Source organism: Sinocyclocheilus grahami, unplaced genomic scaffold (genome assembly GCF_001515645.1).
Source record: "Sinocyclocheilus grahami isolate Dianchi unplaced genomic scaffold, SAMN03320097.WGS_v1.1 scaffold791.1, whole genome shotgun sequence".
Classification (NCBI taxonomy): Eukaryota; Metazoa; Chordata; class Actinopteri; order Cypriniformes; family Cyprinidae; genus Sinocyclocheilus; species Sinocyclocheilus grahami.
Genome location: NW_015505970.1, coordinates 1,234,117 through 1,247,212, shown reverse-complemented (window position 1 = coordinate 1,247,212; position 13,096 = coordinate 1,234,117). Strand labels below are relative to the sequence as shown.

The following is a 13,096-nucleotide window of genomic DNA, read 5'->3' as shown; positions in this document are numbered from 1 at the left end:
TATATCGTATATAGCCTATACACACACACACACACACACACACACGTATATATATAGTTCAGATGCAAAAGCCTCTAAATTCCATCTGAAATTTTCTTCTAAAATTAGCATTTTTATAGAATTACAACTAAATTTAAATTAAATCATACTTAAATTCAAATTAAAAATCAATTATAGGAATTATTTAATTCAATGTTACATTTTATAAGTGAAGACTTAGCATTTAGTCAACATAAACCTTGTCTTGGTATCATTTTGTCTTGAAATGTAACCAAAACGCTCATATTTTCAAATGCTATTCAACAGGCAAGTTTCACACTAAAACTTTTCTAATATTTCTAATTCACATTCATCCCAAGCCAGTAACAATAACGGAAGCAGAGCTCCTAGAGATCTGAAATGCAGCTTCAAATGTGTCCCCAGATTTAGCAAAGGATTGTCAGCCAGCTCTGTGCTTCTTTCCTAATGTGTTTAAAATCAGGCCTGAGTCTATGAAAATACTGGCTAGTGAACATGACACTCATGATAGATCTGAATCCAGAAAAAGAGACTTGAATTAAACACATAAATAAAATCTATGCTTAAGATTGCTTTAATAGTTTTTTAAACAAACCTGAAAAACTCAGTCATCTTTTCTGTGAAGTACTTCTTATAAACATAGGCATTCTCACAAACTAATGATTTTAAAAAATACTATAAATCATATGATTACCTCGGTACAAACAGCTCTGAATATAATCTAAATATAATAAAGGAAGAGAGTAAAGAAGTGAACTTACACAGAGCCCAGGCATGGATGGGACGAGTCCAACCCGAAGACTCTGAATGAGAAACTAAAAATCAGAAACTGTTCATACAAACTTATCAAACCACTCCTCAACACCACAATTTCCATTTTAGGAGAAGATGACTTCAAAAACCTGTATATACAGACCCACAAGTGCATGATAGATTTATCATTTGTTTATCCTAACCATTGAATAGCTTGAACGCAGTGTGTTCACATTCCCCTTTTGGATTATTGCAGATGTTTACAGCTTTGTGTTTGTTGCTTCCTTAAATTCTTAGTTTAATCTAATTTAGTTCACCAAAAAAGGAAAATCATGTCACAATTTCTCACCCTCATGTCATCCCACACCTTTAAGTGGTTGTTTTCTCTATTGAATAAATTCTAAAATGTGCAAAAAAAGCATTATAATGATTATGTGCTAAATGTTCTCAACTTATTTTATAGCTTTAATATCATTCACATTCAAGTTGGTACTCTGTAATGGATAAAGGCATTTGTGAGAACCAATGGCATTTGGTGTCAAAGACATGAAATCTGGTGTTTATAATCATAAAAAAACATTATTAATAATTGAGCACCAACAACAATTGAGCAGCAAATCAGTAGATTAGAATGATTCCTGACACAAAAATTCAGCTTTTGCATCACAAAAATAAATTACATTTTTAAATATATCAAATAGAAAACAGTTATTTTAAATTGCAATAATATTTCACAATATTCCTGTTATTACTGTATTTGTTATCAAATAACTGCAGTCTCAGTGAGCATAAGAGACTTCTTTAAAAAAAAAAAATAATAATAATAATAATAATTAATTATTTCAAAAAATTAATTATTTTCTCATGAGATCACATGACCAGTTGAATCCTACTCCCCATAACCAGTCTGTTATCAGCCACTTCCCTTCATGGAAGACCACAAGAAAGCATTCTGGCTTCAGATCCCAACTGCTCTTCCAAACAACATGTGTCTTGTCTAATGCAGTCTGTATACAGAAAAACACAACATAGACACATTCCTACACCACATATAAGGCATGACATGCTGTAAACATGGATAAACAAAACTAGCATTTTAGCATTGTTTATGTCAGGCAAGAAAAGCATTTTAAAAGGTGTTAGAACCCAAAAATGGTCATTTACATTAAACGTATCATTTATTACTTGATTCACATAGCTCAGGTTCAGATGTGCTTGGATGGGTACAGTGTTGGGTTGGTTATATATCAGTTATCAAAAATAACTCAGATCCTCATTAAAGCTAAAGTCACTTGGCTAATTCCTTCGTTTGTGCATTTTGAACACAATATTATTTATATCGTTAGTTCTCAAGAGGTGGGTCACTCACCAATGACTGAGAAAAACTGAGCTCACTTTTCCCGAAGGAGGGGAGAGGGCAGGACTCTGCTTTTGACTGGTAAGCTCATATATTACTGTATTTACAATGATAATACGCATTTATTTGATAGAATTATAATTTTGAAATGTAAAAGCACAGCAACTAAGCCAATAACCTGTTATTTGACAAAATATGTCAAAACTGCGTTTAGTATATGCTATGTTGCTTGACAAACAGTCTGCATGCATGCAGATTTGAATAAAAGTGTCATTTGAGTAAATTTATGTTTTGATATTGTGAAATAGATATTATTGCAGTGCAAACAACTGTGAGCATAATAACGTATGTCTTTGTTTCAGTTTCTGATGAAGATTATGGACCACTAGTGCTTGGCACAGAGGGGCCTCACGTCTCCAGGAGGCAGGCCAGAGGAAGGTGATGCTTAACATAGGGGACAAAATCCTAATGTTTTGCACAGAAGTGAAATGACACAAATTTGGAGGATGTGGAACATGTTCTATACTGTAATCACAAAAATGATATTTGGTCTCATTCGTTTATACCATTTTGCATATTACTAGTTGTGCATCTCAGAGACAAAAATAACAAATGAAGAAAATCAAGCAATGATCAAGAAAACTGCTATAGCATATAGAAAATTTGAATATTTTGGGTAATGTAGTTTATAAAACCTGTTATTGCAAAGGACACTTGTAGACGCTAAATAGGACAAGTCGCCTTCCTTCAGTTATATTTCAATAACTCTTGTATAGAAAATGTAATAGAGGAATTATTTTTTCTACTGTAGTATATTCTGCCACCTAGGGGAATCAAACAAAATAATCAGCAGGTCCCTAGAGCACAACCTGAATAACAGACTTTCAAATACAGGACTTTGGAAAAAAATTATATCAAAAAGTACCTTTTTTATGTTTATTAGAATATTTTAAATACATATAATGTTATTTATGATTTTGTTAGTTTGAGGGGTTTTTCTGTACATTGACACCAACATTTTACATTTCTTCCACTGTATGTATGTAGGGTGAACATTTAAATTGGGGTATGGCAAATTTCAATCAAATTTCATGGCGGAATTTCAAAATATGCCCCAGAGTGGAAGGGGTAAAATGGGGTTCAACTGGGTACAATGAGATGACATTATTCTACTCACCCTTCAACCATCGAACATTAAAATTACATTTAAAAGTGTAAAAGCATAGGTACCTTTAATAGACCATGAATAACCCCAAAAACGCGATTCTTTCCACAGCAATAACGGACGGGTGAAATATCACTTTAGTAGCCTAATAGTATATATATATACAAAAACCTTTTCACACCACTGTATATATATATATATATATATATATATATATATATATATATATATATATATATATATATATATATACAGTGGTGTGAAAATGTGAAAATATATATATATACTATTAGGCTACTAAAGTGATATTTCACCCGTCCGTTATTGCTGTGGAAAGAATCGCGTTTTTGGGGTTATTCATGGTCTATTAAAGGTACCTATGCTTTTACACTTTTAAATGTAATTTTAATGTTCGATGGTTGAAGGGTGAGTAGAATAATGTCATCTCATTGTACCCAGTTGAACCCCATTTTACCCCTTCCACTCTGGGGCATATTTTGAAATTCCGCCATGAAATTTGATTGAAATTTGCCATACCCCAATTTAAATGTTCACCCTACATACATACAGTGGAAGAAATGTAAAATGTTGGTGTCAATGTACAGAAAAACCCCTCAAACTAACAAAATCATAAATAACATTATATGTATTTAAAATATTCTAATAAACATAAAAAAGGTACTTTTTGATATAATTTTTTTCCAAAGTCCTGTATTTGAAAGTCTGTTATTCAGGTTGTGCTCTAGGGACCTGCTGATTATTTTGTTTGATTCCCCTAGGTGGCAGAATATACTACAGTAGAAAAAATAATTCCTCTATTACATTTTCTATACAAGAGTTATTGAAATATAACTGAAGGAAGGCGACTTGTCCTATTTAGCGTCTACAAGTGTCCTTTGCAATAACAGGTTTTATAAACTACATTACCCAAAATATTCAAATTTTCTATATGCTATAGCAGTTTTCTTGATCATTGCTTGATTTTCTTCATTTGTTATTTTTGTCTCTGAGATGCACAACTAGTAATATGCAAAATGGTATAAACGAATGAGACCAAATATCATTTTTGTGATTACAGTATAGAACATGTTCCACATCCTCCAAATTTGTGTCATTTCACTTCTGTGCAAAACATTAGGATTTTGTCCCCTATGTTAAGCATCACCTTCCTCTGGCCTGCCTCCTGGAGACGTGAGGCCCCTCTGTGCCAAGCACTAGTGGTCCATAATCTTCATCAGAAACTGAAACAAAGACATACGTTATTATGCTCACAGTTGTTTGCACTGCAATAATATCTATTTCACAATATCAAAACATAAATTTACTCAAATGACACTTTTATTCAAATCTGCATGCATGCAGACTGTTTGTCAAGCAACATAGCATATACTAAACGCAGTTTTGACATATTTTGTCAAATAACAGGTTATTGGCTTAGTTGCTGTGCTTTTACATTTCAAAATTATAATTCTATCAAATAAATGCGTATTATCATTGTAAATACAGTAATATATGAGCTTACCAGTCAAAAGCAGAGTCCTGCCCTCTCCCCTCCTTCGGGAAAAGTGAGCTCAGTTTTTCTCAGTCATTGGTGAGTGACCCACCTCTTGAGAACTAACGATATAAATAATATTGTGTTCAAAATGCACAAACGAAGGAATTTATATATATATATATATATATATATAATGTAGCGAGTATCCCGGTTTCAGATCAGCGTCGCCCTGGAAACGCCGCTGCCACACTGATCACAGAAGCACAACACCTGTGCGTGATGAGTGGCGCACCTGGAGCTCGTTCGCGCTGCCCATAAAAGCCAGGAGAACAGCGGGGAGTTGCAACGGAGCTCCAGGCGACATTAATGCTTGTTTCTCCTTATCCACAGACTCCGACGGCACCCCGGGAGAGGGATGTGCACCACGGCACTTCACCCCACGAGCACCGAGTTGATACGGGCACTGAGCACCATTCCTCCGAGCACGTGTGATCAGTGTATGGGCAATAAATCACCCTCCGGGGCTCTTTCTATCAGTACCGAGTCTGTGTTCTCATTCACCCCGCGATATATGGTGGAGAATGCAGGCGTTACAGGTGAATTGAGACACAGACTTGTAACGCCAGGTTGCAGTAACGATCTCTGTGCTTCTTCTAGGAGAACCGCTCTCTTCCCCAGGACAAATGGAAGAGGTCATCCGCCGCCTGACTGAGCTCTCGGCCCGCCAGCAGCAGTTTACCGAACGACTGGCCACCCGACAGGAGTATACTGTCTGGGTCGTGGAATAACTGCAGGCCAGCATGGCGGGGCGCATCCCCCTCCCGGAAGCGCCCCCGTCAAGGCTCACCAATACCTCATACGGTTGACCGAGAACAACGGCATCGAGGCTTACCTCCATACGTTTGAGGTTATCGCGGCCAGGGAGGGGTGGGTCCCGGAAGAGTGGGCTCGCATCATCGCCCCCTTCCTCACTGGAGAAGCGCAGCGGGCCTATTATGCCCTGCGGGCACCCCGGAATGAAAAATATGACGAGCTAAAAGTCCAAATTCTAGTCAGGGTGGGCCTGTCTCCCATGGGGGCTGCGCAACAATTCTACCAATGGACCTATGATGAACGGCAGACAGTGAGAGCGCAAGTTGCGCAACTGGCCCGATTGGCTCACCTGTGGCTTCTCGCCGGGTCCCCTACCGCTGACCAGGTCGCGGAGAAAGTCCTCATCGATCGGCTGCTACAGGCGCTGCCCCGCCTGCTGAGGTGCCCGGTCAGTATGCGAAATCCCCAGGACATCCACAGTCTGGTGGAAGCGGTCGAGCTGGCGGTGATGACGAACGCCCACGAGGCAGGGGAGAGAGCAGGCCTGGCGCCCCGCAGGGTGGTGGAGCGGCATCTGCTCGAAGGTGCACCGCGACCAGGCAGCAGACCGGCGTTCCCTGACTTTGTGGATGAGCCGATGCACACTGAACCCCCAGCACCGATGGCCCGAGCCTGGATGGCCGGGTGTTTCCTGCATCAGGACGGACTTTCCCCTGGCCCCAGCCGGATGGTAAAGCTAGAGGGGAAACCAGTACAGGCCTTGTTGGATTCCGGCAGTTCAGTCACCCTAGTGCAACCTACCCTGGTACAACCAAGGCCCAAACAGAAGTCAAAGTTGCCACTGACGTGTGTGCACGGAGACACCCGCTATGTGCCGGCCCGCACGTTTCGGATTTCAGCGGAGCCCGGGACCTGTGCCATCGAGGTGGGCATTGTGCGAGACCTCCCCGTACCTCTGCTCCTGCGACGGGACTGGCCGGGGTTCCAGAAGCTCTTCCTCTGCCCCAAGACACCAGGCCGTACCGCCCGAAACAGGCCACGGCAAACCCGTCGGGGACCGCCCAGCCCGAGACCAGCCTACCTAGCGACGGACAGCGAGAGGGAGGGTGAGTGTCAGCCAGCTAATCTTCCGTCTGTCTACCTCGATGTGTTTTCACAAGTCACGACCGGGGGCTCGTTCGGCAGGGAACAACGAGAGGATGACTGCCTGCGAAACTGTTGGGATCAAGTGCGCCGAGTTGATGAGGTAGACAGGCTTCCGGGCCCACACCCCCTCCCTCATTTTGAAATAAGAAATGGTCTGCTGTACTGTGTCGCCCACAGGCGGGGGGTGGAAAAATTCCTCTTGGTCGTGCCTAAAACGAAAACAGAGACAGTCATGGAGCTGGCACATGGCCACCCAATGGTGGGGCACCTCGGGGCCGAAAATACCGTCCAACGCATCAGGGACCGTTTCCCCTGCCCGGACTAGAGGCGGAAGTGAAACGTTTCTGCCGTAGCTGTCCCACCTGCCAGCAGACGTCTCCTTGTCATCCTCCCCCCAGCCCGCTCATTCCACTACCCGTCATCGATGTGCCCTTCGAGCGGATTGGGATGGATCTGGTGGGACCGCTGCCGAAGTCTGCCCGTGGACATGAGCACATTCTAGTCATCCTGGACTATGCCACCCGATACCCAGAAGCCATCCCTCTTTGTGCGGCAAATGCCAAGAACATTGCCCGAGAACTATTCCTGCTGGCCAGCCGAGTCGGGATCCCAAAGGAAATCCTGACTGACCAGGGTATCCCCTTCATGTCCCGGGTCATGGTGGACCTCTGTCGCCTCCTCCAGGTTCAACATCTGAGGACATCGGTCTACCACCCGCAGACGGATGGCTTGGTGGAGAGGTTTAACCAGATGCTCAAACGGATGCTGAAGCGAGTGGTGGCCGAAGATGGGTGTGACTGGGACCTCACGATCCCGTACATGCTCTTTGGAGTCTGGGAAGTACCACAGGCCTCCACAGGCTTCACCCCCTTTGAACTGTTGTTTGGGAGACAGCCCAGGGGCCTTCTAGACATCGCTAGGGAAGCGTGGGAGAACCAACCCGCCCCCCTGCGTAGCCTCGTCAAGCACGTACGGGAAATGAGAGAAAGGATTGACTGAGTAATGCCCTTGGTTAAAGAACACCTCGTGACAGCCCAGCGCGCCCAGCAACGCCTGTACGATCGGCCCGCCCAGGCCCGGGAGTTCCAGCCGGGTGATCGTGTGGTGGTACTGGTCCCGACAGCTGCGAGTAAATTCCTAGCGACCTGGCAGGGACCCAACACAGTAGTGGAACGAATGGGACCGGTGACCGATGTACCGTGTGCGGCAACCCGGCCGCCGACGAACGGAGCAAATCTACCACGTTAACTTGCTCAAGAAGTGGGTTCCCCGGCCCGAGCAACTCGCCACACTGGCCCACACCGTCCCTCCAGTAGTGGACGTAGATCCGCAGCTGTCGGCGACCCAGAAGATGGAACTCGAGGCCCTGGTCAGTCAGTTTAAGGATGTGTTCAGTGAGACCCCGGGTAGAACCACGGTCATCGAGCACGAGGTCCGCACACCACCAGGAGTCGTAGTCCGGCAGCGGCCCTACCGGATGGCCACTGCCATTACCGGGTGCTACCCTTCGGCCTACACGGGGCACCAGCCACGTTTCAGCGGTTGATAGACATCTTGCTCCGGCCCCACCAAGCCTACGCCACGGCTTACCTCGATGATGTCGTCATACACTCGGAGGGCTGGGAGACTCACCTGGAGTGGCTACGGAGGGTGTTGACAGAGCTCCGGCGGGCTGGCCTGACGGCCAACCCCAAGAAGTGCCACCTCGGCCTCACCGAAGCAAAGTACCTCGGGTGCAAAATTGGAAGAGGGCTCATCATGCCCCAGGAAAAGAAGGTCGAGGCGGTAAAGAAGTTCCCACGTCCCATCAACAAGATGCAGGTACGGGCATTTTTGGGGTTGGCGGGCTACTACCGAAGTTTCACTCCTAACTTCTCCTCTATAGCCTGCTCCCTGTCAGACCTTACCAGAAAAGGGCAGCCGGAGAGGATAGGCTGGACTCCTGAGACAGAAGCCGCCTTCCAGGTCCTCAAGACTGCTCTGACGTCCTGCCCGGTCCTGCATGCCCCAGACTTCGGCTGCCCCTTCACCCTATATACCGACGCCTCCGGCACCGGCTTAGGGGCAGTCCTCTCCCAGCTCCGGGATGGAGAGGAACACCCCGTGGTCTATATCAGCCGGAAACTCTCCCCCGCGGAAACCAGGTACGCGATGCTGGAGAAAGAGGCCCTGGCCATAAAGTGGGCAGTCCTGGATTTGAAGTACTACCTCTGGGGCCACCGGTTCACCCTCATCGCAGACCATGCGCCACTACAATGGATGTCCAAGGCGAAGCACACGAACGCCTGGGTGACACGGTGGTTCCTCGCACTCCAGGACTTCTGCTTCCAGGTTCAACATCGGGCCGGGGCCGACCACGGGAATGCGAATGGTCTCTCCCAGGGCTGGTCCGGTTGGACAGGTCTGGCAGGTAAGATTAAATCCCCCCCCCCGTAATACCCCCACAACGAGTTGTGTGTTTCCCCACAGGACCAGGAAACACCGCTGCCACACTGATCACAGAAGCACAACACTTGTGCGTGATGAGTGGCGCACCTGGAGTTTGTTCCCGCTGGCCATAAAAGCCAGGAGAAGAGACACCAGCGGGGAGTTGCAACGGAGCTCCAGGCGACATTAATGCTTGTTTCTCCTTATCCACAGACTCTGATGGCACCCCAGGAGAGGGATCTGCACCACGGCACTTCACCCCACGAGCACCGAGTTGAGACGGGCACCGAGCACCATTCCTCCGAGCATGTGTGATCAGTGTGTGGGCAATAAATCATCCTCCGGGGCTCTTTCTATCAGTACCGAGTCTGTGTTCTCATTCACCCGCGACAATATATTTAGATATATGCTTACATATATCTGTATTATGTAACATACGTTGCCCTGGTCAAAAATTTTTATAATCTTTAGCATTGCATGATACTATTTCAAAGTGATTTCCGTAATTTTGACAGATAGCCTAATGAATTGTATTTACCTGAGAAAACAAACAAACCTGGAAAGATACATGAGGATTTGAGAAGAAACAGGAGAGATTCTTCGTGCATTCCAGTGAATTATTAATAGGATCTATAGTAAATTAAATCGGGAGAATAGACCACAAATGCGGGTGTTAATTTCAAGGCCTGACTGTATATTAGAAAACATCAAGATTTCAGTTATAAATAAAAAAAAATATTTCTTCCTATCGTTTTTTAGTGAGCTGGATGGGCCTGTGTGTGTTTGCACACAGATATAGATGTTTTGCACCCGTTTGGGAACCTGCTGATAGAGGTTAATGTTTGACAGCGATCCAGCCAATCGTCAGAAACAAAGGCACCAAAACCCTTCCGACGTGAAAAACGACACGATTATTTCGCTGTTAACATTACAAGTGAAAATTTAAAAATATGTTTATTTTACATAAGGTAAAAAAATATATACTAACCTTTTTGGTGAGTTACTGGTACATTATTCATTATTTTTGTCCGTTAACCGCCACTTCCACCTCAGAGTTTAAAAAAACTTGAAAAGAAATCTCTCTTGCCATTGGTCAGCTTTTTGCGGGAAAGTTCACTGTAAACTGAATTATAGTAGAGAAAATTTACAGTAGTGACCATATATTTTCCCATAATCCTTTGCTGCTTATAGTAATATAGACGCTTTACAGTATCTTACTGTACATATTACAGAAATTGGTTATGCCCCTCAGCTGTGACTTAAGCATGGCCTCTCATAGCCTACCTTGTTTGCATGTAGAGTATATTACTTTTTTTTAATTAACATTTTGCAAGTAATATTTTACATTGTAAAACAGACTGTTGAAGTATATTAACAATTGAATTTAACAGTAAGAACAATCTATATACATATAACGAGGGATTTAAAGTATAAACAAAGAAGACATCACAATTAAAATAAATAAATAAAATACAATTAAATAAATTTAAAAAAATAATAATAAAAATAAAGGAAAAAATGTGTTTTACATTTCGTTTTGACTCAAGTGGGGGGACAGGGGAAAAATAATCTAAACCTCTATAATGGCTCAATCTTATTTAAAATCTGATATGTTTTAACTGCTTTTTTTATTCTTTTTAATTTACACAGGGAATCAGATACACTTTTTAATTCAGAGTAAAATACAATAAAATCTGGTTTAGAAGCTGTAACTTTAGACTTGTGAATATGACCTTTTCCTAGCAAGCACAAGAGTTTTACAGTATTATTTAAAAGAGCAGAGCTAGTGTTACAAAACAGAAACAGGACCATTTCTTCTGTAATATCAATGAGGTTATTAAAGGATGTAAAAATCTAAATTTTAAATCTCAGTCCAAAATGATACTGTGAAGGGACATCTAAAGAACTGATGAAGCACGGATTCATTTTCAGATCCAAAAAAAGAGCATTCTGGTTGAATACCCATAAACTTGGATACAAATAACTTACAAGGATAAAATTTGTGAAGCATTTTAGTATGAATTTATTTAACCTTGCGTGGTATTACAAAAATGATTATGAATAGACCATATATTACCCGAGAGAAATGGACTGAGCGACAGTGATTACCTGCATCATCTTCTTCTTTTATTGTTTATTGGCTGTTGGCAGAATAGCTTATTAGTGCATTACCGCCACCAACTGAACTGTGTGGAGCGTTTTAGAGTGTGTAGCTACAAACTCTGCTGTAAATACAGATAAAAAAATCTGGGAGTCTTTTTTTAATCACTATTTCATGTTGTGGTATAACTGCTGCTACTCCTGTTTTCTTAGATCCTGGATCCTTTGAACTATCTGTAAATATTTGTGTCATATATCATAACATTTCTGGTCAATATATTGATTAATTCTTATTTTTATATTTATCTTCTTATATCAAATGAAGGTCTATAGGCATTACAAACTTCCAAAGTGGAATTGCTGGCATTTGTATTGTATGACCATATTTTATATTATTAGATTGCACCATTCACGTCTTTTCCCGATTACCTGCATCAGATACATTTTTCAGGTCAGTCTCATATTCACAATAGAACATTAGTTTAAATGCCCACTGAGGAAAGCCAAATCTTTTTCATAGTATCCTTTCAACTGTTAAGGGATTTTCAATGCAATACAAGGTGTTGTTGAAAGTAAAAATCATATATGTGTATATGTAGATGACTTAGAGGCTCTTTCTATGGGCCACTATACATAATCCATCTGCCATATTGGAACACTCAAAACACCGGTCTGTGAACACTGGAGAGCAAGTTGACTGTGCATCTGCAATGCAACTGTAATTATAGGCATGCATGAATATCTAGATCTGCAATAAACTTCAACAGATGATTTTGCTGAACTAACACAATACAAGATGAAGCCATTAGCAAACACGACATTAAAAAGTTACCAGAGTTAATAAAACCTGTAATATCGAGTTAATACATATTAACACACAAACCAACACATTTTTAACTGTCAAAGATTATCCCATTTCTTTGTGAATTTAAATGTTGGCGAATTTTACAACCATATGCTGTGCAATGTTGTGGCATCTTGGAAAACTCGTTGATTTTTGACCATGAATGACAACACACAGACCGTTCCAAGATGGTAAATAAAACATTATTTATTGAATAATAATCAATAAACAACAGCCATCATAAAAGTTGATAAACAATTCAGTCAAAAGTACAAAGGCAGCGCTCTGATACAGCATTAAAGTTATATAAAAATATAAAATTATGAAAGAGGACGAGTCTAGATTGTCTTAATGCAAGCTGAGGAGGATATTTTGAGTGGCCAAGGATCACAGCTGGAGAGCTACAGAAAATAGCTACAGAAAAAAGCATTAAAAATGTATCAAACAGCACCTATAGCCCCACATGTTGTTTGGGAGGGTTTCAAGAAAAAAAAAAAAAAGGAAACGAAAATGCTCTCATCCGAGAACAAACTCCAGCATATTCAATTGCCAGACACTACTGTGTCTTCAAACGGGACTGGGTTCTATGGTCAGATGAAATTAAAAAATGAGCATTTTAGCAGCAAACACTCAAGATGGGTTTGGTGCACACAGGGGTGAAAAAGTACCCTATTTGTACAAATATACTGCTGCATCTTTATTGTTGTGGGCCTATTTTTCTGCCGGTGCTCCTGGACATCTTGTTCAGATTCATGATATCATGGATTCTATCATATACCAACAGATAAAAAAATCTAATCCTGACTGCCTCTGTTAGAAATCTTTTAATGGGCTATAGTTAGATCTTCCAATAGGACTAAGATCCAAAAACAAACATCAAAATCAAAACAAAAAATGGGTCACTGAGCACAAAACGAAGGTTCTGCCCTGGCCAACCCAGTTCCCTGACCTGAACCCTATAGAAAATGAGTGGGGTGA

At 42.1% G+C, this 13,096-nt stretch overlaps 1 protein-coding gene across 1 annotated transcript in view; it reads right to left on the bottom strand.

Annotated features, from left to right (window-relative positions):
• LOC107561763 (collagen alpha-4(VI) chain-like) overlaps nt 1–5,670 on the bottom strand; it is an 8,136-nt gene extending 2,466 nt beyond the window's left edge. Inside the window, exons 1-3 of the mRNA XM_016246238.1 lie at nt 5,642–5,670; nt 5,081–5,264; nt 780–833 (exon numbers count right to left, since the gene is read on the bottom strand). Of these exons, the coding sequence (XP_016101724.1) occupies nt 780–833; nt 5,081–5,264; nt 5,642–5,670 (267 nt within the window). The remainder of the gene's footprint in view (nt 1–779; nt 834–5,080; nt 5,265–5,641) is intronic.
• Nucleotides 5,671–13,096: the final 7,426 nt, after the last annotated feature.